The 27,906-nt window shown below is 42.8% G+C and overlaps 1 protein-coding gene and 2 non-coding genes across 5 annotated transcripts in view; 1 reads left to right on the top strand and 2 right to left on the bottom strand.

Annotated features, from left to right (window-relative positions):
- pard3aa (par-3 family cell polarity regulator alpha, a) overlaps positions 1-27,906 on the bottom strand; it is a 296,902-nt gene that overhangs the window by 254,452 nt on the left and 14,544 nt on the right. For all 3 annotated transcript variants that reach the window (XM_028433418.1, XM_028433420.1, XM_028433417.1), the window contains exon 2: positions 8,208-8,309. In XM_028433418.1, the coding sequence (XP_028289219.1) occupies positions 8,208-8,309 (102 nt within the window). The remainder of the gene's footprint in view (positions 1-8,207; positions 8,310-27,906) is intronic.
- Positions 14,333-14,404, top strand: trnaw-cca (transfer RNA tryptophan (anticodon CCA)). The gene has a single exon. It is a non-coding gene; the product is annotated as a tRNA-Trp (tRNA).
- trnaw-cca (transfer RNA tryptophan (anticodon CCA)) lies at positions 25,774-25,845 on the bottom strand. Its single transcript has one exon. It is a non-coding gene; the product is annotated as a tRNA-Trp (tRNA).

Here is a 27,906-nt window from a genome sequence, read left to right as displayed (position 1 = left end):
TACCCTCTATAATGAATGCATACAGCTTTTAGTATTCTTGACTTCAAATGCAGGCAGACAGAGGACGGAATATGATGGAGACAGAGGAGCTTTGCATTACAGACAGAGAAAGGCCTTTATATTACCACCATTAAGTCACTGTGGTCTCATGATTTTAAAGACATTTTCATAATTAAGTGTGTTATTCAGTGTGTCAGTGCTCATGAATGTTTTGATCAGAATCCAATTTTTTTCTTTTTATGCATTTTATATTTTTTTTGTAAGTAAAAAGTTGAAGCAGCTCTATCTAGGCAACAACCTGGAGCAATTAACCCATCAGGTTTTAAGGCAGCTGAAAGCCCTTTGACTCATGAGCAAGAAGGCTACCGATGCTAGCAACATTAAATGCCAACAACACTGCATTAGTTGACAGAATATTGTGTTTCTGTTGCCTGTATTACCTGTATGTATACACTGACCAAATTATTTAATATGCATGGAGATGCAGCCAATCAGAATCAAGTATTCGCTCAATCCAGTATCCACATTTGTTTGTGTTAAGATAAGGGAGAAAGCTACACTTGAATTTGACTTTTCTAAGCTATATGTTAAAAATTCAACGGTCCAGCGACAAATCTGTCAAACCAATAGTTGTACTTCAACGGGCCTGTAAGCCTTGAGCATTTTAGCAGAGCGGGACATAATCTGAAGAGGTCTTTAGCCTTTTTCTCGTGAGAAGAGAGGCGATGAGAGCACACAGCCATGGTGTTAGAGAGGATTCAGCTCTCTGTCTGCTACAATATGCCTGTCTAAAGCGCTCCAAACCAGGCTAAGCTTCCTGGCCCTGGCGTTGCCTCCCTTCCTCTCTGTGCCAGTGTCAACTTCAGCTCGGTACACTGCCAGCAGCTAGCGCCAAACTCAGCTTAGCTTGTGGCAATGACTGCTCTGCACTACTACACACTCGACATCCTTTCCCTTCTACCTTTGCTTGGATGTCTCTTTCTTTGTTCAGTATTTTCTTTCTATTAATTGTATGTCTATGTTGTTTGATATTGATATGAAAGCTAGGGCTTGCAGTGTTATGAGCCCCTGGATCATACTCATAGCTATACTAATTGCTCCAATATTTAAACCCACATTTCACTCAAAATCCCATCTAGCCTGGTATATATCATATACCCTGTAATAAATTAACCCAGTCTAAAACAGAGCTTCGCCTTCCAAAGTCTATTTCAGAGCCAATTTTCAGACACAACCTTGGAATGACTTTGGATCTGTGAGGGTAATTATATGTGGTTCTGAGAGACGTACTCAAGTGTTGAAAACAGCCGCTCACGGTCTGGAGACTCTTGAGACAAAAGCTACAGAGGGATACTTGTCATGCAGAAGAGACACTTGCTTGGTTTAACAAGGAGCTGAGAGGCAGTGGGGTGAGAGGGAAATAGGTCTATATTCAAAAGAAAAAGCAACAGACAGATTGAAGTTTTCTGTTTGAGATTGGGGTTTTCTTTTGAACTGCCCGTGACTTTGTATAAGTAATTTCCAAGCAGGCAATCTAGAGCCACATGAAGAATGCGCTGTTGCCCCCACGAGGAAAGGGAGAAAAGATGTGGAGTAGATGCCTTCATCTGAAAGCTCACTACAGCTATATAATGAGACAATAAGGATATAAATATAACTTCTCCAGCCCAATGTTTTCTCCAGTCTGATGCCAGGAGGCCTTGTGGGTGCAGGACTCATCACATAACAGAGGAAAACCACTCCTTTGTTATATTGGTGCTCCTAGGTAAACCCCTCCAGGGGTCTCCGAGAGGGCAGTGGGATCCCAGCAGGGGGGCCTGTATCTGTCACCTCAGTTTAGGCCCGTCTCATGGCGGTTGACCCAAATCGGCCCCCTGGGACAGGCTGGGCCCTTCCACAGGACTCCACTGCTGCAGATAATAGGCTTGTTTGGCAAAGTATCCAGACATTGTAACCAAAGCAGCCCTGACAGCTGTCAACCAGAACCAACATCCTCCTGCATGACACACGCACATACACTGAGCGAGGATGGGAGTGTGTGTCTGTGCTGCCTTTATGTGTGTGAGTATGTGCATGGTTTGTTTTTCTGCATAGGTGGTTTACACACTGCTTTGGCATCGCCTATCAACAGCTTTGGTTAAACGCCCTGGCATTTCCAGACAGTATCGAGGCGGCCGACGCCGTGTCAGGAGCGATTTGGCGCGTCGGCAGAAATCTCTTCCTGTAGGGAAGCTGTCATGGAGGAGAAATCAAAGACACCTACGTGACTAGCTGGATTGCCTCCAAGCTGAGAGACAGGCTTGTTGACATGACCCGATTTCACCAGTTTTCCAGAAACAACGGCAGAAGATGGAAGAATTACCCGCTGCTTCACAATATGGAGTAATATCGCTCTGACCTCAGGCACGGGGATGTGTATGTCATACTGCATATGCTGTACAGCTGTAGCTGTAGCTATGTCAACAAGAATGACCTATTGCTCTCCATACTGGTGAGGTTGGCTGAGCAGGTCTACGGCTGCTGTCATTCACAAAATTCATGGTGTAGCCTATGGTTCAAGACCACCAGGTGACCTTTGTTCCACATCATTAACCAGTCAGACTGACTATATGACACTGAAACTCTGAACCGACCCTGATCTCTGGGAAAATAATGCACAATGTTTGGCCAATGATGTGAAAGGCATAAAGCAGTGTCTGCATAAATTAGGCCCAAAACATGCAGATACAGAAACATGCACATCAGTACGAACCCTCAAATCTGTGTAATGTGTATAGATGACAATGTGATATTGATACAAAATCCTCTTCATCTGCACAATTTGAATCCTTAATTTCCTCAGTTTCAATTAATCTAAGTAAAACTAGAATTAGAGGAACATGTTTTTATGAGATTATATCTATATTTATATACATTGCATTTCATAGAACAACATTGGCTGGGATACTTTGTACATATTTGATAGAGATGTTTTTCCTGTTTTTCAGTGCACACAAAATTTCTCTGTATATCCTCCTACAATAAAATCATAAAAAAGCCTTCCTTTCTCAGGTACAGCTCAAATCTCTTATCTTTCATCCAGAAGTTGAGGATAAAGATCTAGAATAAAATATAAAAGTTGTCATTGGTAAAATATCCATCCTTATGTATTCATATCCTTATTTTTAAAGCAAAAAAAGTATGAACAAAGAGTTACTGTGAGGAGAAAAAAAGTGCAGATACGGTGTCTACACCGGCTATCTCCCCCACTGTGAGAGACTATAACTGCGTAACTGGTGAGGAGGGAGTTGCTGAAAAAGAACAACAGTGCTCAACAAATCTTCACTGAGTAAGTGAAGTTCAAAAACTAAGAACTAAATAAACACCCAACAGCAGACAATAAATCCAAAGCTCCAGAGGAAAATGAAATGGAAAAACTGCTTGCTGCCGCCCACCAGCCTGCAAGCGCAGCAGCGGAGGTGAGAATAAAATCCGCTATCGCAGAGCTGACTCTGGTCCTTACAGGCTAATTACAGCTAACTACAGAGAGGGTGTGTGTCTGTCAGGATGTAACTGTGTGACTCTGTAAGCGTGTTACTATGTCTGTGTGTGGAGTCATTTTTAATAGTCTCTATGCCAGATGGAGGCATTAACACTTTCACACTAGGAGATGTTCAAGTGTATTTTCCTTAACGTGAGTGATAGCCTGAAGGAAATGTGTCAGTTTATTGGTTTTGCTGACAGTGGTGAAGTGTCAGAGAAGAAAGACTGATAGAAATATGCAGAAACAGAGGGGCTGTATTCAAAGAATGCTTTCTGTTCAGCCACCAGAGGGCAGCCTCTTGGCTTACATTCCACTTACAGCACAAAACAACCCAGGAACTAGCACAGTTTTCACCACATTTCACAATTTATATGTAGCCACAGCAAAATATTAATGCATTGTCTCTCACATCACCACAGCAAAAATCAATGGAGAGCACCATGCAGACTAATCATAACACGAGGAGAGGTGGAAAGAAAGAAAAATAGGACCACAAAGTGTGAAATGAATGCATTACACTGTTTGAGAGATTATGGTGAGACACGGCCAATCAGACAGTCTTAAATCTATGCCAAAAGAGGCTTCGCACACACACACACACACACACACACACACACACACACTAATTAGTCTTTGATTTCCCCCGGCAGTGTTCTGGTACCAGGGGGCAGCTGCTGGGACCCTGCTTTAGCCTTGGCTAATTTCACTCACGGCTTGATCTCGACCTAGCACAGGTGCCCACTTGGCACCCGACCGCCGTTGCCATGGCAATGGCAACTTCAGGGGCCAAGAAAATGCCAATTGTCCAAGGAGCTCAACCACAGGAGCCACTGATGTGATACTCATTATCAATGGGACAGACTAATGAAGTAAGCTCAGTTAGATTAAATCAGACTCATTTTTTTAAGTTATTTCTTATATAAAATGACACGTAGTCTGTTTTCTTGAGACTAGTACCCCACACCCCCACACCCAACCACCCACACACCCACAACGAGAAAAAAAAACGTGTATTATGTGCAGCATACAGCATACAAACAGTCGTGTAGGCCGCTATAACCTAAGCTTGAGTGCCTCTTTGTGGTTCAGAAGAGTCACTGCAGTGTCTACAAACACAGACCATGAACTGCTGATTCAGGTACTTCTGCTGTAATGAGCTTTTCTGTATTTTTTCCCTTATGACACTGAATGGCTTTGTCTCACCTGTGTTAATGAGGGAAACCCAGACTATAAATACCAAGGGAGCCTGTTACACATATCATCTTCACTCATACAGGAGGGAGCTGCGTACAGTAGCTTGTGTTATTGAGCTTTGCAGGATTTCCTCATTAAGTTACATCTGACTCCAGAAAGGAGCTGTGCGTGTTCTCCTCTCTAATGAAAATCAACTGCTAAACATCACACAATTAAATCTCCTCCACTTGTTAGAAGATTAGTGTGCTCCCCACAATTTATTTACTGCACTTTCAAAGAACTTTGTGTGTCAGTAATGAGTCGATAAGTTTGTCTTGTGCAACACCAGTTTTGACAGTTAATATAACATTGTAATTGCCAACGGAATAGCCCAATTTCCCTGCAATGATCATTAAAGTTTAATCTAATTTAATCTAATTGGCCATATCACAACTCCTTTCGGCAGACCCATATTGTGAATTTCTTACCTAAGGACATCTTCTAACCAGGAGTCATTCTAATTGCCATATTGCCATCTGGAGTACAGATGAAGCATCTGTATCTCAGCTATTTGCAGCCATCTGATGTCTTCTTCACAGTGAACACATTTTTAACCTAAGGCTCCTAAAGTACTTGAAAGTTTGCACATTTTCCATGACTGAAAATTAGCAAATTATTTCACTTTTCATGGCCTTCATTTAAAAAAAATCTATATTTCAATAACAACAGAGGTTGTTTATTTGTAGACATACAATAAAATGTCTTTTTAGAGAAACTAAAAACGATTCCGAGGTATCCCTAATTTATGTCATTCATTGTCTGACAAGAACCTCTGCAAAGCACTCGAGCTATTTTTAGAGGAATATCGAGTCTTTCTACTGCAGAGAAAAACTAAAGCTTCCACTAAACATTTGTATAGATTGCATGGTTGGGGTGTTAAAGAATCAATCAGATCATAACCAGATGAAAAACAAAATGAACTTCTCTCTACCGACCTACCAGCTGGTGGCAGTACTGCACCAAAAAGCATAGCCTAGAACCTGCCGATAAACATCAATGAGCTTCACACTCTGGATATATAGAGTACATTATTATTATTATTATTATTAATAAATAACTGCTGAAAACTTGAGCTTTGGCCAAATTTGGAAATTTGAAACTCAACAACATATCAAGTCTGGGCAAATATCAGCAATAAATCATCATAATTTCAACAGATGCTTATTCAAAGGAAAAAAAAAGGCCTGAAGCTCAACTTAAAGGCCAAAACGTGGAACAGCGACATGTGTGCAACACAACACTAAAAGCATCTGTAACCCTGCTGCACAAATCCTCTCATATTCCTCGTGCATGTGAAATGGAAGTTAGATCATCAATGTGAAGATCTGTGGAGCGGAGACGGGCAGGCTGCAGCATGCAGATCTATCTACCGCTGCATATGAATCACTACATAATAATCTGACTGCTGAACCTGAGCCAGACATTTTACACACACACACACAGAGGGCCATTAAGAGAACCCAGGTGTACTACAGGAAGTGAAATTCACAATGTGACATGTGAGATCATCAAGTATGTCGAAATAAATGCACTATTTGTGACATTAGCTAGTCTTACAGACAACACAACAGTTTAACATTGAACTGAAACCATCTAGTGTGTTTCAGTGTGATTTTAATATTGACCCAATAATGTGGCCTGCTCTGACGACTGTTTCCTATTGATGTTGGTAAACTGCTTGTAGTGCAACAGGTCAAATCAACTTCATACACACATACCCAGTAGTACATAGTACAATGCATAGAGGTGTTCAGACAAGTCGTTCTACATCAGCATGAATAACAGCTGCATTGTCATTAATATGTTAAATAGCAGATTAACTGTGTCCCAGCCTGCTGTCAGCAGAATAGACAGTAAAACCGGGAAGGAGGCAGTGGCTGGTGGAAAGAACTGGACAAACTGGAATTACTTCTATAACTGTACACAGACACACAAAGCAGACACCCACACACTGAGATAAACACACACACACACTAAGACACGGAGGGCTGGTTCACCATTATTATGCTGGTTGTGCCATCTTGCTCCTACCTGTCATACAGTATATTACTGTATTCACTGTATAGCTGAGTATGTCTTGTGACAGTGTGTCACTGTTTACTTTTTAGGCAGGATGACAACAGTATAACACACGTACAGAGCACACCACAGAGCAATATCACAACAAAAAACATGTTGTTCTGAATAATATACAAATCAGCAAAAAAGACTAAAATTTCAACTTCAATGTCCTTTTTTCTTATATTTTTGTCAATCAAGAATGTAATGTCCCTACATAGCCACCAGAGGGAGCAGTTATTCACAGCTTCTAAACTAGTATAAGCTCATAAAAAGAAGAAAACCATCTTTGCTAGCTCTTTGATTCTTTCTGTCTCATCTTTCTTTGCATTTTGTCTGCTCAGATGTACAGAAATATAAGGAAAGGAGACATGATAACATGAGACGAAAGAGGAAAAGAAGTGTTTTAGGCAGCAGGTGCAAACCAGCTGCTCTTCCCCACTGATCCCACCTGATGCGTAACCATGGCACCTACCACAAAGTCATTATCAGGCGTAGAGATGCACATGCACATGTGCTTTTTTTTTGTCTCTTTTATTCATGTACAAACACATCCACATAACCATCTGTGTATCAGAGGGACCAACTGTCCAAACCAAACAGCAACTGCTCTGCAGCTCAGTATCAGTATTTGACATGAAAAAGCAGCACAAAAGACACACTGTGGAGGAGAAAAACAGATTTCACAAGATATCTGTGGCTCCACGCAATCAGATATCTCGGAAAAAGTGATAAGAACACCAGATAAATCCACACTGAGTAATAGTAGATGGCTAGCAGCTAGTAGAAATACTCCTCTAACCCATTTCCACAGAGGGGGTGCAGCCCACTAACTGGCCAAACATTAAAGCCAAACAGCTAGTGACTCAGGTGTAGTCAGCACTGTTCCCATGGGAAGGATGCCGTGGCATTGTGGGTAATCACTCACAGTTGGTCTAGTGGGTGGGGTGTGATATCATCATACCTTTAACACAGATTTTGTCTTCACATTCTCACTGTACTGGCAAATTCAGAATAAACACACACACACATCAAAGTGGAGCCCTAAAAGTATTGCAGCAGACTGTACGACGTCATTTTACAGATGGAGAACTGCCAACAGGTTGTACTGATTAAGAACAAAACATGGTGGTTTGCAGTAGTTCTGTAATGGTTTAGCCAGGATGACGGGGTGAAAGCAGACAGGTGTAATCATAAGCACATGTCAGAGGAACCCTTTGTAGTACATTCAGGTTTATATATGCACATGCAGGCAGCAATAGAAAAAACTATTTTTGCACAAGGAAAAGTTAAATGGAAATCAGAAGAGGTGGCAAAATGGAACAGTCTGGCAAATAAACAAATAAATAAAATATGCAATGATAATATGCAAAAAAGACAAACTCCGACTCACCCTGTCTTTGTCATCCACCACATCACACAGCATATCATCCAAGTCCAAAATGCCTCCATCTCCGTGCTCCAACCTGTGCACCTGAACCCAATAGCTGGGGTCCTATAGAAAGAGAAAGACAAAAAAAAGAGAGCATTAGCTTTGTAATAAGATTAGCTTTATTTGCACCATACAGACTTTGGATTTGGAGCGTTATGTAAGTAAAGCCATACGACATACAGTATTAACATTGCCAGGTCACATGGATTAGGAGCATGTGTCTCCTTAGGAATCAGCTGATCTAATCACCATGTGGTTCATATAATGATCCACTCCGCTGGCACCCAGCAGCTCTGACATGGTTATGGATTGACATCATGATAGCAGTTATGAAATTTTTTTTTAATGCGCTGCTGGATGGTGTGCGGACTAAACATATGGCTCAAACCTGGCTCCACGTGGGCCCAGAGGAGATGTTATATTGATCGGTTCTAACACATATAAGGTGACAATTGTTTTGATGGTGTGTTAATATTGCCCATAATGAATAGCTGAACTCTTAAATTCATGATAGACAGCCTTTAAATTGTAGCCTTTCTATAACAGCTTGTGCTTAAAGACTCAGTTCACTTCTCTTATTTAGTTTCTGCATCATAATGTGTACTACAGAGTGCAACATGAGCTCATACAACATCCTCTAATACCCTTCATAAGTCATTAATGTGCAGAGAGTGCTACAAAAGCATCCATTCATCCATCCATCTTCAAACCGCTTATCCAGGGCTGGGTTGCAGGGGCAGCAATCTAAGCAGAGACACCCAGACTTCCCTCTCACCAGACACTTCCTCTAGCTCCTCTGGGGGAATCTCGAGGCATTCCCAGGCCAGCCAAGTCTCTCCACTGCGTCCTCTCCTGGGGTCTCCTCCAGGAGATGTCCTCCTAGGACATTTTATAGCTTATAGAAGGTCTGCCTAACACCTAACAATATCAATACTAAGAAAATAAAAACCACTTTGGCAGGTCCATTTAACAATCAACAAAAGATTCAATGAGATGAAGTGCACTGTGTCCAAATTTTGTACTGTGTTAAAAAACACACAGATTGTAGCAAGACACATGTCACACAGTAGCTAGAGGGGCTTGTTCTTCATGAGGTGTTACTGCAAGTCGTCCATCATTTATTTAAGAGGTGGATGCAGTCAGCAGAAATCCATCTTGCCCCTGAAGAGTCCTCTAACACCCTGGAAGCTCATGCAGCTGCAACCCGATTTTTGATCGGACCAACACACAAGATGAGCCTGCACATATTGGGGTCCACAAAAGGGCTCAACTGGTGCAGGGTCTTGTTGAAAATGTTCCAGCACCTCTCATATCAGGACCTGCATACTGACTTCATCCTCTCTGACTCCTTCATCTTCTCTGTCCTGTCTCCCTCTTCTTCTCCTCCTCTACCCGGCCGACTAGCAGCAGGACTGGTTCTCCCTTAAGTTGACGGGTCCTGCTCAAGGTTTCTTCCTCTTAAAGAGAGTTTTTCCTTGCCACAGTGCTCTTAGGGGGGTTCGGGTTCTGGGTCTCACGCTCTGAGTTTCTGTGAATGCGCTTTGAGACAATTTCTGATTGTAAAATGCAATATATATATAAATAAAACTGAATTGAATTGAATTAATTGGAGCTGCCAATGCAGGTCCAATTAATCCTTTTAGCTCTATCACAGAAAGTACAGGATGAGTACAAATCTAAAAAAGCACACGTGAATAATTTATGTGGCGTCAGATTCTTTGGAAAAAAAGCTGATGCCAGAATTTCAGAATCAAAATTTGACTTTTGTCTGTATAAAAACCACAACATATGTAAAGCAGCTTCATCTGAAGTGTGTGAATGAATGGCAAGGTTATTTTAAAGTAGTCAAAGATTTCATGTTACAGAGAGTGTCCCATTTGTCTTCCCCCTCTATGCTGCTCTCTCACAGTCTGGCTCTGGCCAGCTCATAGCCTCCATGCACTGAAGCATGATGGCCCAGTCAGAGAAGCCTCTCAGCTCAGTGACCATCGCTGCTCCTTTACCGTGTTATGAAAAGACTCCCCTCACTCTTTTGTCCACATTTTGTTCTCACCCTGTTCCTTGCCTCTGCTTCTTTTCCCCCAAAGCTTTCTACTCCAAACTGTTTTTAGGGCTGTGGTTAAATGCCTTCATGCACAGCCCTGTTGTACTGCGGTTCACCAGGAAAAATGGTCCACATCATGAGGGGAATGATGTGCGGTATTTCTCTTCCTTTTGAGGTTATTAAGAGGGAAAGGATGGTGAGTTCATCAAGTTGCTTCCAAATTACAAGACAATACATCAGAAAAGAACAGAAGACTTAGATAGTTAACATGTGATGGATATCCAGTGAATAAACAATGTAGTTCCGTGTATGATCTCATGTGTTCATCTACTATGCTTGTTTTACATAAAGTCCAATGACAAATTGCCCTAAAAGCACACTACTAAACCACAACAAAGAAAGACACAGCTTGAATTTACCCTCTCTGGAAGTCATTACAAACCACAGACTGACCCCTGCCATGTCAGCTTTACACAGGGGGAAAAAAAATCTGAGAACTCTGTGGTCCTCATCCAGGCTTGTTCTTCATTGGGATTATGAGCAACAACAAATATAATTCTGAGAGCAGCTCAGCCACACAAACTTAATCCCAGTAAGACACTCGAGATGGAAGGAAAGTATCTGACTGCGCTGCCTCCAGCAAGCCAGAGTAAGTACATAAATGTTCTCCACATTTCAAGGAGCGATTATGGCCTGACTAGCTGACTGGATTATGTGTTTGGGGGGGGTCATGCTCTGGTGTAAATAACAAGTGACATGCTTGCAGATTTTGGCTATATGCTTGCCAACATGAGTCTAAAGTGCACTTAGGTTAGAATCCAAAGTGCACTTAAGCGAAGATGTTTTTATTGCATATATCACATTAGAACACATGTGGCCATAATCAAATGCTGAACTGGAAACCAGTACAAATGGACTGAAGAGAAACGAGAGAGGAAAGAAACAAAGACTGCACTGTAGCAGAGCCATCTGTATTACTGCAGCGTACTCTAACAGCAGGTAGGGAGGACAGGCGTCAACCCCCAGCTCATTTTGTTACCATCCCATATCAACCCTAATACAAGGAAAAGTCAAGAAGCCTTCTGCATATACATATTCATGCACTCTGACAAAACCTAGAGGAATAAAACCATCAGCACTGTTCTGTGGAAAAACCTCTCCAAATGGTATCAGATGTGACGTCTCTCCAGCCTTAAAATTCATCTTCATTACAAACAGACAACAAAATCCATTTCAAGGCTATGTTACCATGTGTAGTGCTTTCTATGTACCAATAAACTTTGATACAGCACCCCAGGTAACTTAAGATGACCAGCCCAAGACTTACGCTGGGATCACCAGGTCCTATTCTGCAAAATATGAATATCAGAATTATAATGAAATTAAAACAACAGTTATTTCAGACAAAGTACCAAGAAGGATCTCTGCACCCACCCATTCCAGTTAGTAACCCATTAGACAGGGACACAGCAAACTCTGGGCACTGCCCCTTTAATAAAAGATAGAAATAAACCCCACCTGACTGCTTCTATCTATAACAAACTCTCAGTTTAGACATATCCACATTAAGCATATGCAGAAACGTCCTTTGCTAATGTGGGCCCACCAAAGAAATATAAATAAAAAGCCGGCAAAACAAAACAAACAACCCCCGGTTGCAGGTCTGAGTGCAGTGGATGCTGGGGGTGAGTTACCTCGGATCCAATCTGATACAGTCACCGTAAGTCAGTCCGGAAGCCAACAAGGAAAAAGGAGGAAGTGTCCAGATTCAGTCCAGGAACGCCGGGGAAACCCATATCCGTTCCAGGAGTGATGAAGAAAAGAAACATCGGGTCTCCCACGGACTCAGCGGAGCCATCGTGGCAACACCAGACGCTACCTGGTGATGTGAAGCTAGCTAGCTAGCTAGCAGGTTGCTAACTAGCGGCTAAGCGACATACTTCGAAACAAGTCCCAATAAAAGCACTTAACGAACTATACAGTCCAATACAGTCTGGCAATATGAAACTCCGTTTACCCGTGCATGAATGCACAGTTATATAGGGGTTGGTCAGGGTTGTAGTTAGTTAGCCACAACAAAACAATAATTCAGGCCTAGCTTAGCCCTCCCATCTCACCTTGACCTCTCAGCCAAAAGCAACACTTAGTCCCGCCCACTTAGCCAATCACAGGACTAGAAAACTGATGTCCACCTGGGCAGACCAATCACCAGAAGGTGAAGAAGACACATACAGTTAGGCTGTCTTACCTTACCTCACATGTCACAAAGATCACAATTTTTAAAGATAAAATCCCCATAAAAACAATATTTTTATTCATACTGCTGTACTATTGATCTGACAAACCTCCACTTTTTAATTGTTGTGAATATGAAATATTAAACCTGTACCTATAAACCCAGGGCTACACCTGTTTTTAACAGATATTATGAGCCAAAAAAACACAAGAACAAACGCACACAGAGAAGAGCTGTTGAATCCAGCTCTAATCTGAGCCGTGCAAGTCTGACGCAGGCCAAGAAGTACAGTGAAATATGAGAACGTCACATATCTTTCTACCTCCTATGCAAACCTCCATAATCAGGGATTATGAAGAACCCACAGAAACCAGTGTAACCTGTGTTCCATAAGCACATATAAGCACTCTGAAGTTACAGCAGTTATGTCCTGTAAAGTGCAACTTTTCATTCATGCTGCACTTGAAGCGACTGACATGGGATTTCCACGTCATGATAAAAAAGTCACCTGAGCAGGGCCTAATGTGTGCTGGATCCTGATGGAACATGTACCAGCCGGCAACCTCTCACATTCAGACTGGAACCGATTAATTGGATTCAGCATCTCTTATGTCAATATTAGGTTATGTAAACAAATGTTTGTCTGATATTGACTTTTCATGGTTCTTAATTCCCTCTATTGTAGAAACCACTGAATTGTCCACACCAGTAATTGTGGCTAAAACATGCGTAACTTCAAAGAGAGCGACAGAGAGTAGTGCATAGTTACGCTCATGGTACAACAATAATGTCTTCTTTAAACATCCCTGACATACACACAGGACCAATCAGAGCAGCAAATTACACCGTGTACGTCTCACATCCAAGAGGTGAGCTCTCACAAAGAGGAACAATTTTCCATAAATGATATTATTAATGGGAAAACTCTTTCTCCCACACACACACACACATATAATAAGAGTTTTTCTTCGTTTTTTACATATGATAAGGAAGAGAGACAGGGACAGAGAAGTGTGTTTGTGTTTGTTTAGTTATAAAAGCTGGCAGTCAGGCAGTCCAACAGCCGTCAAAGTCACCACTTAATAACCATAAAGGTGTTAATGCACCTTGAGATGTCATTTGAGAACCAGTAATACAAAACACGCTCAAGAACCTGAGGATCTAATTGCATGTGGACCAAACTGCATCATATGCAAATGAAACACACAGACTAAAAATAAAGTGACCTGTTGATTTACAACATGATACTGAACAGGCCTCCAGGTCTTAAACACAGAGGCAGACAGACATGCAGGGTGTGCCAGTGTGTGCAGTGTGCTGGTCATTCAGTGCCTGCCCTACTGACCTGCTTAATCACTTGTAAGCTCTGCTCATTCATTCACACACTGAATGGGTGACGAACCACCAGCCTTCGCTGATCAGGTATCTTTGTATCTGTGACTCAGTGTAAAAGATGAGTGGAAACACAGAGGCTGTTGTTCACCTTGTCACACACACACACACACACACACACATGCGACATCAGCCCAGACAATAGCTCTCTTCACCTCTGTATCTGTGTCTTTGTAGCAGTGTGGATTGCCTGTTCCTGTCAAAGACCACACAAAGACTGGCGCCCTGGAGGAAATGTGTGTGAGGGAGGAGGCTGGTGGGGAAAAAGTGTGTGTGAGAGAGAGAGAGAGAGAGAGAGAACATGTGCCTGTGTGTGTTCTGTGATTGCTACATTAGCTCCTACAAGTGGTGCTATTCCCACAGGGGGAATAAAAGTGGCTACATGAACTCCTCACATAGCCTGGGCAGCTGTGGGACCTCGTGGCGCAACGGTAGCGCGTCTGACTCCAGATCAGAAGGTTGCGTGTTCAAATCACGTCGGGGTCAAAGCATTTTATAGGCTCACAAAGCTATTAGCCGCATAGCCGCTGATGAGGAGTGAAGAAATTGATGTAGAGCATACAAATGTATAAATGAAAAAAGATCCTAAGATACCAGATAGTTAGCATCGAAGAATGTTAAGTGTTTAGTGACGGTACCTGAAAAAATGAGCAGGTATGATCACAAATCACAAGCTGCCACAGTTTATAAGACAAAAGAAATGCAACCTCGGCTGCTATTTTCTAAAGATGGCATCGACATCTGCTCTGTAAACTGAGAACCAGGTAGACTCACAGAGAAACAATGCCTTATTATGTTTTCAGTCACATGTTTAAATGGATATTTAAAGATTAAATCTGTACAAAGAAAAAAAATAACATCTGTCAGCGTCATCCGCCATAAACAAAGGCTCAAGATTCACTGGATAAACGGACGCTCTGAATGCTTCGGTGCAAATAGGAGCGCTTACAATCTTCAAATGACAATCTACTGAGCATTCTTTTGTGATTGGTGGTTTATGTAGATGACAGCACTTCTCACAGCGCTGTCCTAAAGTCAGATAAATCTCTGCAGCTTCCTGTTTTCACAAGACTCTCCTGCAAACATAAACTTTTGATGGTGATACTTAAACTTCAATAAGCTGTGAGCATGTGCTCATGCACAGAGGCCAGGCTTCAACAACTGGAAAAGGTCTGAGGTCCAAAGCCCCTGAGCCAACATGCCTATGTGAACTCACTGCCTCTGCTCCTGGAGCCGGAGCTGCACTCTGTCAGCTGGGTCCATCATTGTTGCTTTTTTTAGTTGAGCTTCGGTTTTCCAAAAACATTTCTGCAATGTGGACAATTCAAGCTGCTGCTGGTATTCGGCATGTGTGTAAAAATGATTTTACAGCTGACGTGACATGATGTTCAAAATGCATTTGAATTATTATGAAATACGCAGATCAGCCAGGAGACATATTTTACAAATGACATATATTCTGTACATGATGCTCTCTCTATCTATATAACTCTAAACAAGAGATCACTCCAGATTTTTACTGTCTACCAAACACCTCAGGCCCTACCATCAGGCTGTGACCTCTGGGAAACACAGACCTCCCTCTGAATCAGTAATAGGGCTCAGTAGTTGAACTTCTCACCCTCCCACTCTTTAAGCATGATAACTGCTGTTATTTATGGAGTGTATGTTCTCCCCTGTGAGTCATAAACAGTAGTGTCACACACATTCTGCCTCACACACACACACACACACACACACACACACTTCCCTTTGGCAAAACCTTCCCTATTAGGAGAAAGTAAAACAAGTGCAAAATATAAAACATGGTGTCATATAATCAAGCGTTAGAGGTGGGTGTGTCAATGCCACACACACACACACACACACACACACACACGTCAAAAAGCAACAGCTGCAAAAGAATGCTGCTGAATAGAAGGCAAACAAAAGCTGGAATATCACTCATTATGATCAAACATACAAAGATTACCAACAGATTTACCGGTGTCCTGAGTGTATACCTGTACTTTAATCTCATTTGTAATAGGCTATGATCTTCTACAAACAAAAACACAATGGAATATTCCTGCCCTATGGATTGCTCATGCTGTTAGGTCAGAAGTTCCCAGTGGAGACCAGTTCATAAAGATGGGTGTTTATAAAACTCTTTCTTATTCCCACATGACGAGGGATGGCGGCTGACATCATACGTTGTAAAAAGGTATTTCTGTGGAAGACAGTAGTTGTTTTACCAGTTTAGTTTTAGACTGAGCATCACTTCAGGGACTAGCAATTGTCTCCTAGAGGAAAATCGCAGTTGCAAAATGTGTCTAACTGTAGACTGTGTGTGTGTGTGTAGGCACTGAGGGGAAGCCTTACACTAGTACTCCTCTGAGACAAAGTCACCTCCAGGGTCCTTGCATTATTGATGCCCTGCCGGCCCAGAGATCCTGCAGCCAGCACTGAGAGAAATATGACACCCAGCTACACACATGCATCTGAACACACACTGCGTGTGCTTCCCTGTACACAGAGTAGAAAGTGATACAAAGAAACTGCACTGACAGCTGGAAAGCTCAATCTGATGACCACAAAGAACTTTGGTAATTAACTTCACACATTGTACATGAAGGCAGCATAACTGGATGGTACCAAAGCAGAGAAATATGTCTGGCTTCAAATAGTTAACATTTTCCTCTCAGGACTAAGAGCCTCAGCATCTGTGCCAGAGAGGTTAGCAAGGGATCAAGCTGGTAATACAGACCAGACTGTCAAACACTGAGCCAAGTTCTGCAGCCCGAGTGACACAGAGACCCTCCACATATCTGCCACACCTACACACAGTGAGCCAGAACAGAGGCTACTGTCAAACCCCCGGAGTCCCATACAGTAGGTGTGGAAGGGAAAAGCCAGAAAAGCCATTCTACACCTGATATTCTAAGCTGTGTGATTTGAGATGAGTTGTGTGCTTGGATAATCATCTTCATCATCTTCCCTGCTGTGTGATCTGCTTGACTTGGGGATTTGTAGTACCTAAACCTCCAGGACTACAACTGTAGTAGAACGGCGCGGAAAGCTGAGCATCTGGTCTGCATAAAAAAAGCGTGTGTGTGTGTGTGTGTGTGTGTGTGTGTGTCTCCACACTACACCAGACATGCTGCCTCATGGCTCAGCATGAGCTGCATCCACTGCTGTGATGAAGGCTTCACCAGCATATTAAAACAGACGTTATCGCATGAGGATCTCATTGAGTACTCGCAATTATAAATAACAATCATTACGCTACTAAAGCTTAAGACAGGATGTATTTTAGGCCCCGTTCACACTGGAGAAAGTCATTCCAGCTAGAGTAGGATTGAGCCCAGACAGCCTTTAAGCTGGATGCGTTCAGACCTATTTTCAAATCTGGCCTAGCACACACTTGTGTCCGCACTCAATCCGGCTTCATCCTCCAAACCACTAGGTGGCACCTCGTAATACACAGAGTCCGTTCAGGCCGCGGTAGGACCGCGTGTGCGCATGTGTCGTGCGTTTTTTTGTCCCGGAAGTAGCATGTCGCTAACCGGAAGTAGCATGTCGCTAGCCGGATTCACAAGCCACATTTGCGTTCACACCTGAGCCACATTTGAGCCAATCCGGCTCGATCCACCTCTCGTGGGTGGATCGAGCCGGATTGAAATCAAACTAGATACTGCTGGATTCGAGGTGTTCACACTCAGAAAAAAAACATCTGGACAGGCCCGAATCCCGCTTTTAGCCAGATTTTTTTCCCCAGTATGAACGGGGTACTAGTGAGCGACTGCTGAAGGAGGATAGAAAGTATTTGCACACAAATGCTACTGTGCAGAGCTGACATTAAACTTTTATTTAATCAGTGAAAGATATACATGTGAGGACTACACTGTGAAGTAGAGACTGTGTGTTGTCTTGCATCCCTAAGTCACAATTTATGAGCATGTTTACTGGCAATCTGTCTGGAGCACCAGGTTAGGCAGCTTGTTTTTGGGCAGCTTGCCAGTTTCATCCAATCTGAGACAAGTGGTCATTAGCAACACCAGGAGGGTTTTATGCACGCATGCACACACGGCCCTTACACAAAACGGCCCTTTCAAAACAAGGTGTCAAAGACTACATGGGAAGTGCAAAAAGTTACATGCATGATTTGTGGAGCACTAAAGAGAAAATCAAACAGCGCCACAATGCTCCTCATCCGTCTTCGTTTTCCCATTTCTGTGTCCTTAGAAAGACACATTGTGTTGTTATGCTAACAAGGCACAGTTCTGGTTGACCCTGATTTCCTCCCTGTGGATGAGAAAAAGCAACGGATTGTTTTCCTTAAGGGGGCTGATAAAGATTCAATCTGTCAGTTTTAAATGCTCATCAGGAACAGAAACAGAGGTTGAGGGTGTCATGTTACTGAAAGAAGACATTTTAGTCTCAAACCCTGCGGGACATGCCCCACGCAGGCCATCTGCTCCACCGTGACTCAGAGCAGGAACAGTCAGATTTGGTGCCGAGCTGGCCTCCAAGGTTCTGTCAACTCAAGAAGCAAAATATAAATACATAAATGAGAACAATGGATGTATGCGTTCCTTTGGTTTTGCCACTTTGAAGTTAAATCCCTGTAATTTTCAGCTAGCTTTAGTAAAGACTGCTTAGCTTCTCCAGCTTCTACTAGGCTATAAAATCCATAAAAGACGTCAGAAGTGCAAGTTAAGGTCTGCTGGTTTAGTGTAACTTGTTGAGCACTGTGAGACTCTTTGTCTGCTCACACAGGCAGCTGTCATCACCATTTCGGCACACTTTTGTTTATTATTTTGTAAGTACAGAGGTTGCCAGATGGGACCTCTGAGCGAGCCAAGAGAAACACAGAGCGCAGGGTGAATCACCAAGAACAGAAGACGCAGGCCGGAGACGTCACGACACACACGGCTCTTTCACAGCCTGCAGATGTGGAGCACAGAGAGGGTTGCAGAGTGTCTTTTGGACAGGAGGTGCTATGGATCTATATGTGGAGCAAACATTATGTGCTGCTTGTGTCTGTTCTGTCAGAGCCTGTGTTTACATGCACACCATGTTTTGATAAATATATGAGCTATGCCCAGTTACATGCTAACCAGCATCATATGCAGCAAACGAGCGTTATTTTTTCACAATGTGTAGCATATTTTTTATTATTATTATTTATTGATTCTACATGGCTATTTATTGACAACACCCAACCCATGGCTCTTATTAGCATTAGCTTGCCAGAAACACCAGGAAGGTTTGCATGGTAGTGAAAGAGAAAATATCTGCCTGTCGATGTCGATGTCGCTCATTGACTAAAGCCATTGGCAACTGCTGTAAAACGTAGTGGAAATACTATAGCATGATTAAGATGTACATGCTATAAATTTGGGCTTTCTCTAAACATGACCCCAATCAGGAATGGGTGCCATGGCAACGTCTTATTCTGAATATGCTCTCATGTGCATGTAAACGACTCATATCCTTCAGCAGTGATGGAGTGAGGAGCGTCACTGAGGAGTTCAACAGGTGGCAGGCAGCTAAGGCTGCCATTGTATCTGTCGTGTGAGGATACAGGACAGGGTGTAGAGTGTCAGGTTTTGGAACACGCTGTTTTGACTGATGTAATCTGTTGTTTGGCAGATGAGAAGGAATGTGATTCCACTCTTCAGACACTGTGGAATCATAATTTGCTTTGGTTACTATGTATGTTTACTCAAATTACCACATTTAAATATTAACAGAAATCTACAAATGAAGTTAATATTTGAAGTTGCGGTTGGGTAATATGAGCATGCAGAGCATGTCCAGCCCTGACAGAAAGAACCCATCTGTGAAAAAAGGGACTGTTTGTGGAGGAGCAACAGACTGTGACCGTGACACACTTTACAACACACTTTACAAGAAAGCACACACCTAAAGCTTCACACAAAATAAGAGAGAACTGAGTGTGCAGTCCATTCAAGAACAACATATGCAGAGCAGTCATTGACATCTGAAGAGTGTGAAGGCCGATGGGAGGGAGTGGCACAGACAGTGAACCACACAAGCCACATCTGTGCAGCAAGCGGCGGGCACAGAATTAGCTCCTGCGCTCAGTAAAGAGTTCTCTGATACCACTTTCACACACAGCTGCTAAATCAGAGGCCAAGCAAAGCCACCGTTAACCACAGGTTCTAACAATGAAAGAAGGTCAGGTGACCACCTTCTTTTCTTTAAAAATACAACCATGGAAATTTGATCCCATCACAACCACCCTGCATACACTACAGTACTGCAGTACTGATGCACACACAAAAGAAATAAATATAACAGAATGATGCAATGGAATCCAATTTAGAAATAATAAACAGCATTTCTGTAAAAGACAGACACAGGGAGGACTCACTCCCTCCAAAGAATTACTGAGACAAACTGCCAAAATCCACAAACATCTGAAACTATAGAGAGCTCTCCATAGTTCATACATGGGATGTAAACAAAGTGAAAGGCGGCTGTCCAAAAAAGAAAAGGAGCAAGGAAAGTCCAGATGTGAGACAAATCCTCAAACTGAGCTCTGCTCTCTGAGTCTGTCCGTTATCTGGTGATAATAAGTGAGAGCTCACACCAGAACTGACACAGCAGAAAGCAAGTAAAAGCATCAAGTGTCAGAGTGATCACATTTCAATAAAAGCCTGAAAGTAGCAGCTCTGTTTACAGCACGGTGTCTCTGGAGAGTCAGACTCTGTGAGTGTATTTATACATAAATACAGCGTATGTATAAAAGACTGGACAAGATAACATGGCAGCAATGGCAAAAAAAAGAAACATAGCACTAGTCGCATTCCATAACGTGAAACAGTTACACACTAAAAGACAGAAGAAGCATTCAAGGGTGACGACACACAGCAAAGCGCTGCAAGCTGGAATCGAACCAGCGCTTCCTGCTGCGCTTTGTAGTTAGGGCAGCCACTTTGACTATGTCCCCCTGAAAAAAAACAGATTTCTGCTGCATCCACGCATGCATAGACAAGAAAAACAAGGCCGCATCTTGGCTTCTGTTGGTTACATATGTCCTTACAGGGCTGCAGCTTTATTGATTTACTCTATACCGTACATTTAATACCTGCCGCTAACAAACAACTTCTCTCTCGTCTCATACACACACACACACACACTCTCTCTTGTGCATGCTCACCCCCTCCCAGGTATGCACACACACACAATCACTGCCCAGTTTCTTAAAGGAGACATTCCACTCTTGTAACATCTGTTTCATTAAGATAGGCTGTATGCTATTTGTTTAGGTTTTGTCTATTGTACAGTAATGGATGCAAGTAACATTCACTAGGTCCTGGGGCAAATCACACAGGAAACACAAAACAGGGACAGCTGGCCATGGCATTACATCATAAAACCATAGAGTGAATTATGATTATCTTATGTGATGGTATGAGAGATGGATGGATGGATGGATGGATGGATGAAGCAGGACTATTGTGAGGCTTTAGTGTGTAGGTAGGGAAATGCTCAGTGACCCTGCACAGGAAACAGGCGACACAAAGGAAAGGCTCTTGGCTCAAAAGGCCTAAAATCAGTCAGAAAACATCATATAAGAGATATTAAATGTGGCGTGAGAAATGAATACAGGAAAGGAAAGGACACCGAGCAGTGAAAGTGAGAAGCAGGGAACAGACAGAGGCCAAGGACGGCAGAGGTTCACACACAGAGGAAAACAGAACCAGTGTGATGCTCCAACATAACATCGGGTTTCAAATCCGCAGGTCGTTCTGTGGACACATGAAGCAAACAAAACCTTCGCTCCAGCCTGCGTCTTGAAACACTGTATTTGTTTACAGCCTGAATTCCTTGCTTGATTTTCTAACAAATACCATTTGAATACATTTTATTAAGCAAGCAGCTACAAAGTGGGGGATTTCAGAGCTGCGCTTTAGCACTAACATTAGCAGCAGCTATAATGCAGGAAAGGTGGAAATCCGTGATGAACACTTAAGTGTAATCAAAGTTTGGGCCTGAGCAGTATCCGAGATTTCAGCCAAACTCACGGCTCTCTATCAGAAAAACACACACACACACAGATGGGTGAGAACTCTCACCGACAAAGATAATCATACAAACTAGCTGCTCTTATCTACAATCCAAGGATGGAGGTAATAAGGGCTGTGATGTGTCAAAATGACTTTGTGATGCAGTGGTAGCATATCAGACTTCAGATCAAACGGCCTGTATGTTCACATCGTGTTGAGGTTAGTGCAGCAGAGCATCTTTGAAGATCAAAGCTCCACTAAGCTTCTTTTCTTTTATCTGGTGACGGAGTCTCGCTAGAATAATAACGGACGGTAACATCTCTGAGATGTCTCCGAGATGTAATTATTATAAAAAATTGATGTTTGTTCTAAAATCTAAATCTAAGGTGATATCTCCTTTGGATTAAAATGCATACGCCTGTTTTTACTCTGAGTAAAGTGGACAAATTTACTGAGCTACTGAAGTCAGTCATTAGGAAATCGCACGTCACCCTGTCTCCTTACATGATGAATGCACTCCACTTATGTGCCTAAGTGTGTCCCCCTGCATGTCAGCATTAAGAGCAGCGTAACGAGGAAACACACACCGGCTGCTTTTCTGTTCACCGTCTTGCAGCTTGGCAGCATGAGCATCATTCAAAGCCAAGGGCTGACGGAGACGTTTGGCTCGCAGACAGTCAGTCGACGACTAGTGAAAGTGTGCAGACACTTGTTTGCATAGTGTCTATACTGGATTAAACTTCCTGCTCTGTCACTAGAATTCAAAAAAAAATCCAGAATGCAGAAACTGGATGTGCATTATTCTACAGGCAGCCTGTCATCACCAGATAAACATAATGTGAGGTTGAAATTTCCAGTTCTTGGAAAGGACCACTGTGCAGGTGTCTTTGTATGTCATATGTGTGGCTGGAGGTGGGACTCTCTAACCTAACCTTGTTTTATCACACTCTGGGAGTTTATAATAAATCTGCAGGTGAAAATGACACTGATGTGACCTAGGCCCCGTTCACACTGGAGAAAGTCAATCCAGCTAGAGTAGGATTGAATCCGGATAGCCTTTAAGCTGGATACGTACAGACCTATTTTCAAGGGCTGGCTATCACACAGAAGTGTCCAAAAATAAACTCAGGGCAAAGCTGTCGTAGTTCAACGATTGTTTACATACGGCTTTTGTACGCGACCTGGACACTGTCCCTGTGCACCGGAAGTATCGTGTCGCTAGCGGAATTCGCTAGTCACGTTTTCATTCAGACCTGAGCCAGATGTAAGCCAATCCGGCTAGATCCACCTCTGAGAGGTGGATTGAAATCAATCCAGATCTATCCGGATTCGGGTTGTTCAGACTCAGAAAAAAACTATCCGGATATATCCAGATACGTCTCGAATCCCGCTCTGGCCGGATTGATTACCCCACTGTGAACGGGGGCATAGTGAGATCAATCCTGGTCTCCTGGGAGAAAGTCAGCTGCAGTTTATTAGTGCCACCAACAACCACTACAACCTCCATATGTGGTCCTGTGATCGAATGATGTCCCCGCTGTGGCCATCCAGCATAAACATAACCACATGTCATAAATAGGGGGTGTAATTCTTGACCCAATGTGGCATTTCTTCATCAGATATGTGAGATATGAAGCAATATGTGCCAACAAAGGCTGGGCTCACACACACACACACACACACACAACACAAGTGTCTTTACATAAGCCTAATATAACGCCCTACATTAATGTCTCCAGGTCTGATCATCATCCAAAACCATCAGAACATCTTTTAATAATCCCACACTGCAGCTGCATTCAAACTTTCCTCCAAAAAAAAATAGGGAAATCCCAAAAACAGATCGTGCCCCTTCTTGTTTTTTTTGTACCTTGTATTTTTCCGATCTTCCTGAGCTACCCTTCTGCTGAGTCTTCCAAACATAATAACATCAGGATCCCCACCCACAACTAATGAAGTGCCTGTTGAGAGGGAAGCAGTGCCTTTCAGAAGCAGAGGTTTGCATGTGAAATGTGCACTGTGGTGAAGCACGGTGTTCACCATACTGCAGAGAAATGAAGCAGTGGACAATACTATCATGTCTCCAGGCTGGAATTCCGACTACAACTACTTTATCTGTATTCTAATAGACAAACAACAAAACCCTCAAAACCTGGGGATGTATTGCACCACTTGATTCTCACGTCTTGACATGATCAACCGCTTTGGTTTCATCTCCCTTTATCATAAACATTTTCGATCAGATAATGAATGTGAACAGGAACAAAGGCAAAAAGAAAACTCAAGATTGCAAAAGCCCTTAGATTCTTGATTAAAAAATAACCGAGATGTACAAAGACAGAAATGAACACAAAAGAAACAGGGGGAGTCTAAAAGGAGGACATGAAAGGGGTGAGGTTAAAAAAAGGGAAGACGACAGGAGGAGAAGGTTGAGAGAGAATAAAGAAGATGTTGAGAGAAAGCACCAGAGGCTGTGCTGCAAGGTTAAATCTAATGAGCTAAGTGTGTATTGACGAGTGAATTAAGGACACAATTACGCCGGAGAAAGAAGAAATGTTCACACACAATCACTCGGGGTAATTTTGGGACCTGCTGATGCTTGAAACAAGAGCAACCTCAATACATCTCATTCTACTGGGCTGTGTGAGCGGCTCAACCTACACCTGAGCCGACTGCTTCCATGTGGACCTAGAATTTTAATCCTCCACCGCAGCCAACCGGCCGAGGTGCCAACGTTGCTGTGGTTCATTCTGAGATGTAAAAGGTGACGTAAATGGCATTGTATCTGCTTGATTGCCTGCAGCTCCCTCACTGCCACTCCACCCTTCCTACCTCCTCCTCCACCCAGTGCTTTCAATGAGGCTGCTCATTAAAGTCAGTGAGTGATGGAAGAGGCCGCCATCAATCCTCTTTAGGACCACCACGGTTGAAGGCTCACCGTGAGAGAAGCACCAATGGACAGCAGAAAGTCGCATTGTTGTGCTCTGACTCCGGGGTCAGTGAGCAGCACTAGTGTGCTGGTGTTTGTTTTTAGTATTTTTCTTCTGGATCATTCTTAGCCAACAGAAACTAAACACATTCATTTTGGAGCACAGGTTTGATTTTGTCCTTACTGACTCCAGACCATAATGTTGGCAGCTATAACTCCAGAGGTTCATTACTTAAAATAGGAATCCAACAAACTAAGCTGATGATTGTACATGATTAGGTGTGTTTATACTGCAGGAACTAACATGTAAGAACCGTCCACATCTTTGCACTTATTCTGACTTTGGATGACTCCCTATAAAAGCTGTTTTCATTGGAGAAAAAAAAAACACTGCAGGGTTAATATCCCTTCGGTAAATGTCCAATGATTGACATCCATCATAAAATTTAGAACCTGACGTGGTTGAGGGCTGACACACTACAGCCAAAAAGGCCTTTTATTACTCTTGAATTAGTTCGCTTGACAATTTATTTTTCTAAATAAACGGGTGTCTGGTCAAGTTTCATTGTCATTGTTCAGTGATTAATTCATTAATTACAGCTCAGTGTGGATTAGAGCTGGTTGGTTAATGTTGCGCCTTGGTTCCTACCAGTTAAACTGGAGGTTAAACAACAATAGTAAATGGTTCTGTTGCTGTAAACATCAGGCTCGGCTCTGGATGCACACCAGCTAACAGTTTGTTGAGGGGTCTGTTCCTGAATAACTTTGGTGTTTGCCCAGTTCCTACAGTGGAAAACCACCTTTTATTTGAGCACCTCGCTAACATTCTTGATGCTAACACTTTCCCACATCTGTAAGGGTTAATAAAGTAAATTATGTGTCAATCCTCCATTACAGAACTTAAAAGTTGACCCCGACGTGATTTGAACACGCAACCTTCTGATCTGGAGTCAGACGCGCTACCGTTGCGCCACGAGGTCATAACAACTTTACTGAAAAAAACATTCTAGAGCCCTGAATCAGCCACGGGCTACAGGAACAGGTTGAAGTCTTCTTGGGAATGCTACTGGCAACAGATCCTGGGGGTTCTCTGTCATTTACAAACAGGAAGGTTGCTGGGAAATCTGTCTTAGGCTGACAGATGAGAAACCGGCTAAACCAGGTCAGAGAAACACACATGCACACAGGGGCCCTCCATGGTGTTCAGGACACCATTAACAAAGGTAAAAACAAACAAGCTGTTAGGAAGTGGCAGTGTGGGAATGGTGACGTAGCTTTGCTTTGTAGTAGCATTCAGATTCATTAACGTATTAGCATATAAACAACAGAGAGGCCTCGTTCCATCAGAGGAACACTGGTTTGTGGTGTAATGTGATCTACGATACCCAACACCCGCTGCTAGCCAGAGCGACCTCTTACAGGGCTCCTTCACTTTCTTCGATAGCAGACATGGAAAAACAAAACCCAGTGAAACTCTCAGTAATTCACAAAAAAGTAAACACATTGTTTTAGCATTCAGTCTAATTCTACTGCTGCAGTAGGTGTCTTTCTATTCCTTCACCAACAGGCCACAAAATCAGCATCTATCATTTCTGGTCAACATCTTTTCGGGATCTGTTTGTAGAAAACAGATGCTATTTGCAGGCTGTCTCCTTCCCTCAGGCATTACTGATCCCTAATCATAGGGTGTGAGATGGCTGGCCTGTCACTGGCAACTCAACATCCTCACAGCTTCAGAAAACAGACCAGCAGAAAGCCATCTGTTATCAATGTACTACAGCTCCCAAGCTAACACAACCATGAGGCATCGTGCCATCTTCAGGATTGATACTCTGCTGAGCAAGCTGATTTGACAACTCAGTGTTGACATAGGAATCTAAGATTATAAGACAGTGTCTCCTAAATTTTGCATAAACCAATCACATGCTAAATGTGACAGTTGCTCTAATGTCAAACACATGAAGGCACCACGACTGACCCTGATTTCACTTTTCAATGGTTCTCATGTCTTTCAGCCGCACTTCCTTAGTGTGTACCCAATGACCCCATTTCACGGTCCAAGCAAAGACTAATCATCCCGCAACATGTTCTGTGACCAGAAAAAATGTCTGGGCAGGAAATTACTCTGCCCAGATAAATCCACAACTTTACATATTCATCAGTGAAATTCTCTACGTTGGCCATGAAAACCAGATGAGCCGAGTTTACGAGTCATTTGCAGAACCACGCTGTCCTGAGTTGAAAATGAAAATGTGTGCAGTAACCAGTCTGGTCACGAAAGCACCGCTTAGTGCTTTAAAATTGATCTCGTAAGACAACATTTAAATTCCAAACATGCCGTCTATCCACATCGCAACTGAAAATAAGCATCTTTGTTTTTAATCCCACACAGAGTATAAGACATCACACATATGTACTGTATTTTCTGAACTATAAGTCGCACTTTTTTTCATCCTTTGGCTGTATGTGACTTATACTCAGGTGCGACTTATACATTAAAATATACAAATAGTTAGCCTTGTGTCCTGACTTCCCATCACAGACATAATGGCAGCTGTTCCGTCCGTCTCCTGACGGTTCTCTTCCACCTCCAGCTTGTCCACACTTTGCATTCCGAGCATAGGTGACGCGCACGTTCATGGAATGTGTGCTTGCAGCTGAGCTTCAGACCTCACCTGGCAACAAGGAATTCTATTTTCTGATTGGTCGATAGGTCGCCAATTCCAGACAGCTATGTGAGCGCACAGTAGTCTGCCTTTGACTCATTTACAGGATGTTTATAGGAGTTTCTGTGCAGCAAAGCTAATCATTTCTCCACGTGAGAACTTGTTGAAATGCGTGTTTCTCACTCTCAATGTAATGATTTACGCTGGCCCCCTGGTGCGACTAATAGTCCGGTGCGACTTATATATGTTTTTTTGGCTGTTGTGACTTATAGTCCGAAAAATACGGTATCTAATATAGAATAAAGACCCACGAAATACTGCCATTGGTGGATTTGGGGTAGTACTGATCCTTGTGAAGTCAGGGTGGTATGACCA

The sequence above is a fragment of the Parambassis ranga genome, chromosome 20 (genome assembly GCF_900634625.1).
Source record: "Parambassis ranga chromosome 20, fParRan2.1, whole genome shotgun sequence".
In the NCBI taxonomy this organism is placed as follows: domain Eukaryota; kingdom Metazoa; phylum Chordata; class Actinopteri; family Ambassidae; genus Parambassis; species Parambassis ranga.
Note: the sequence above shows the minus strand (reverse complement) of the source record. Positions and strands in the feature narration are given on the sequence as shown.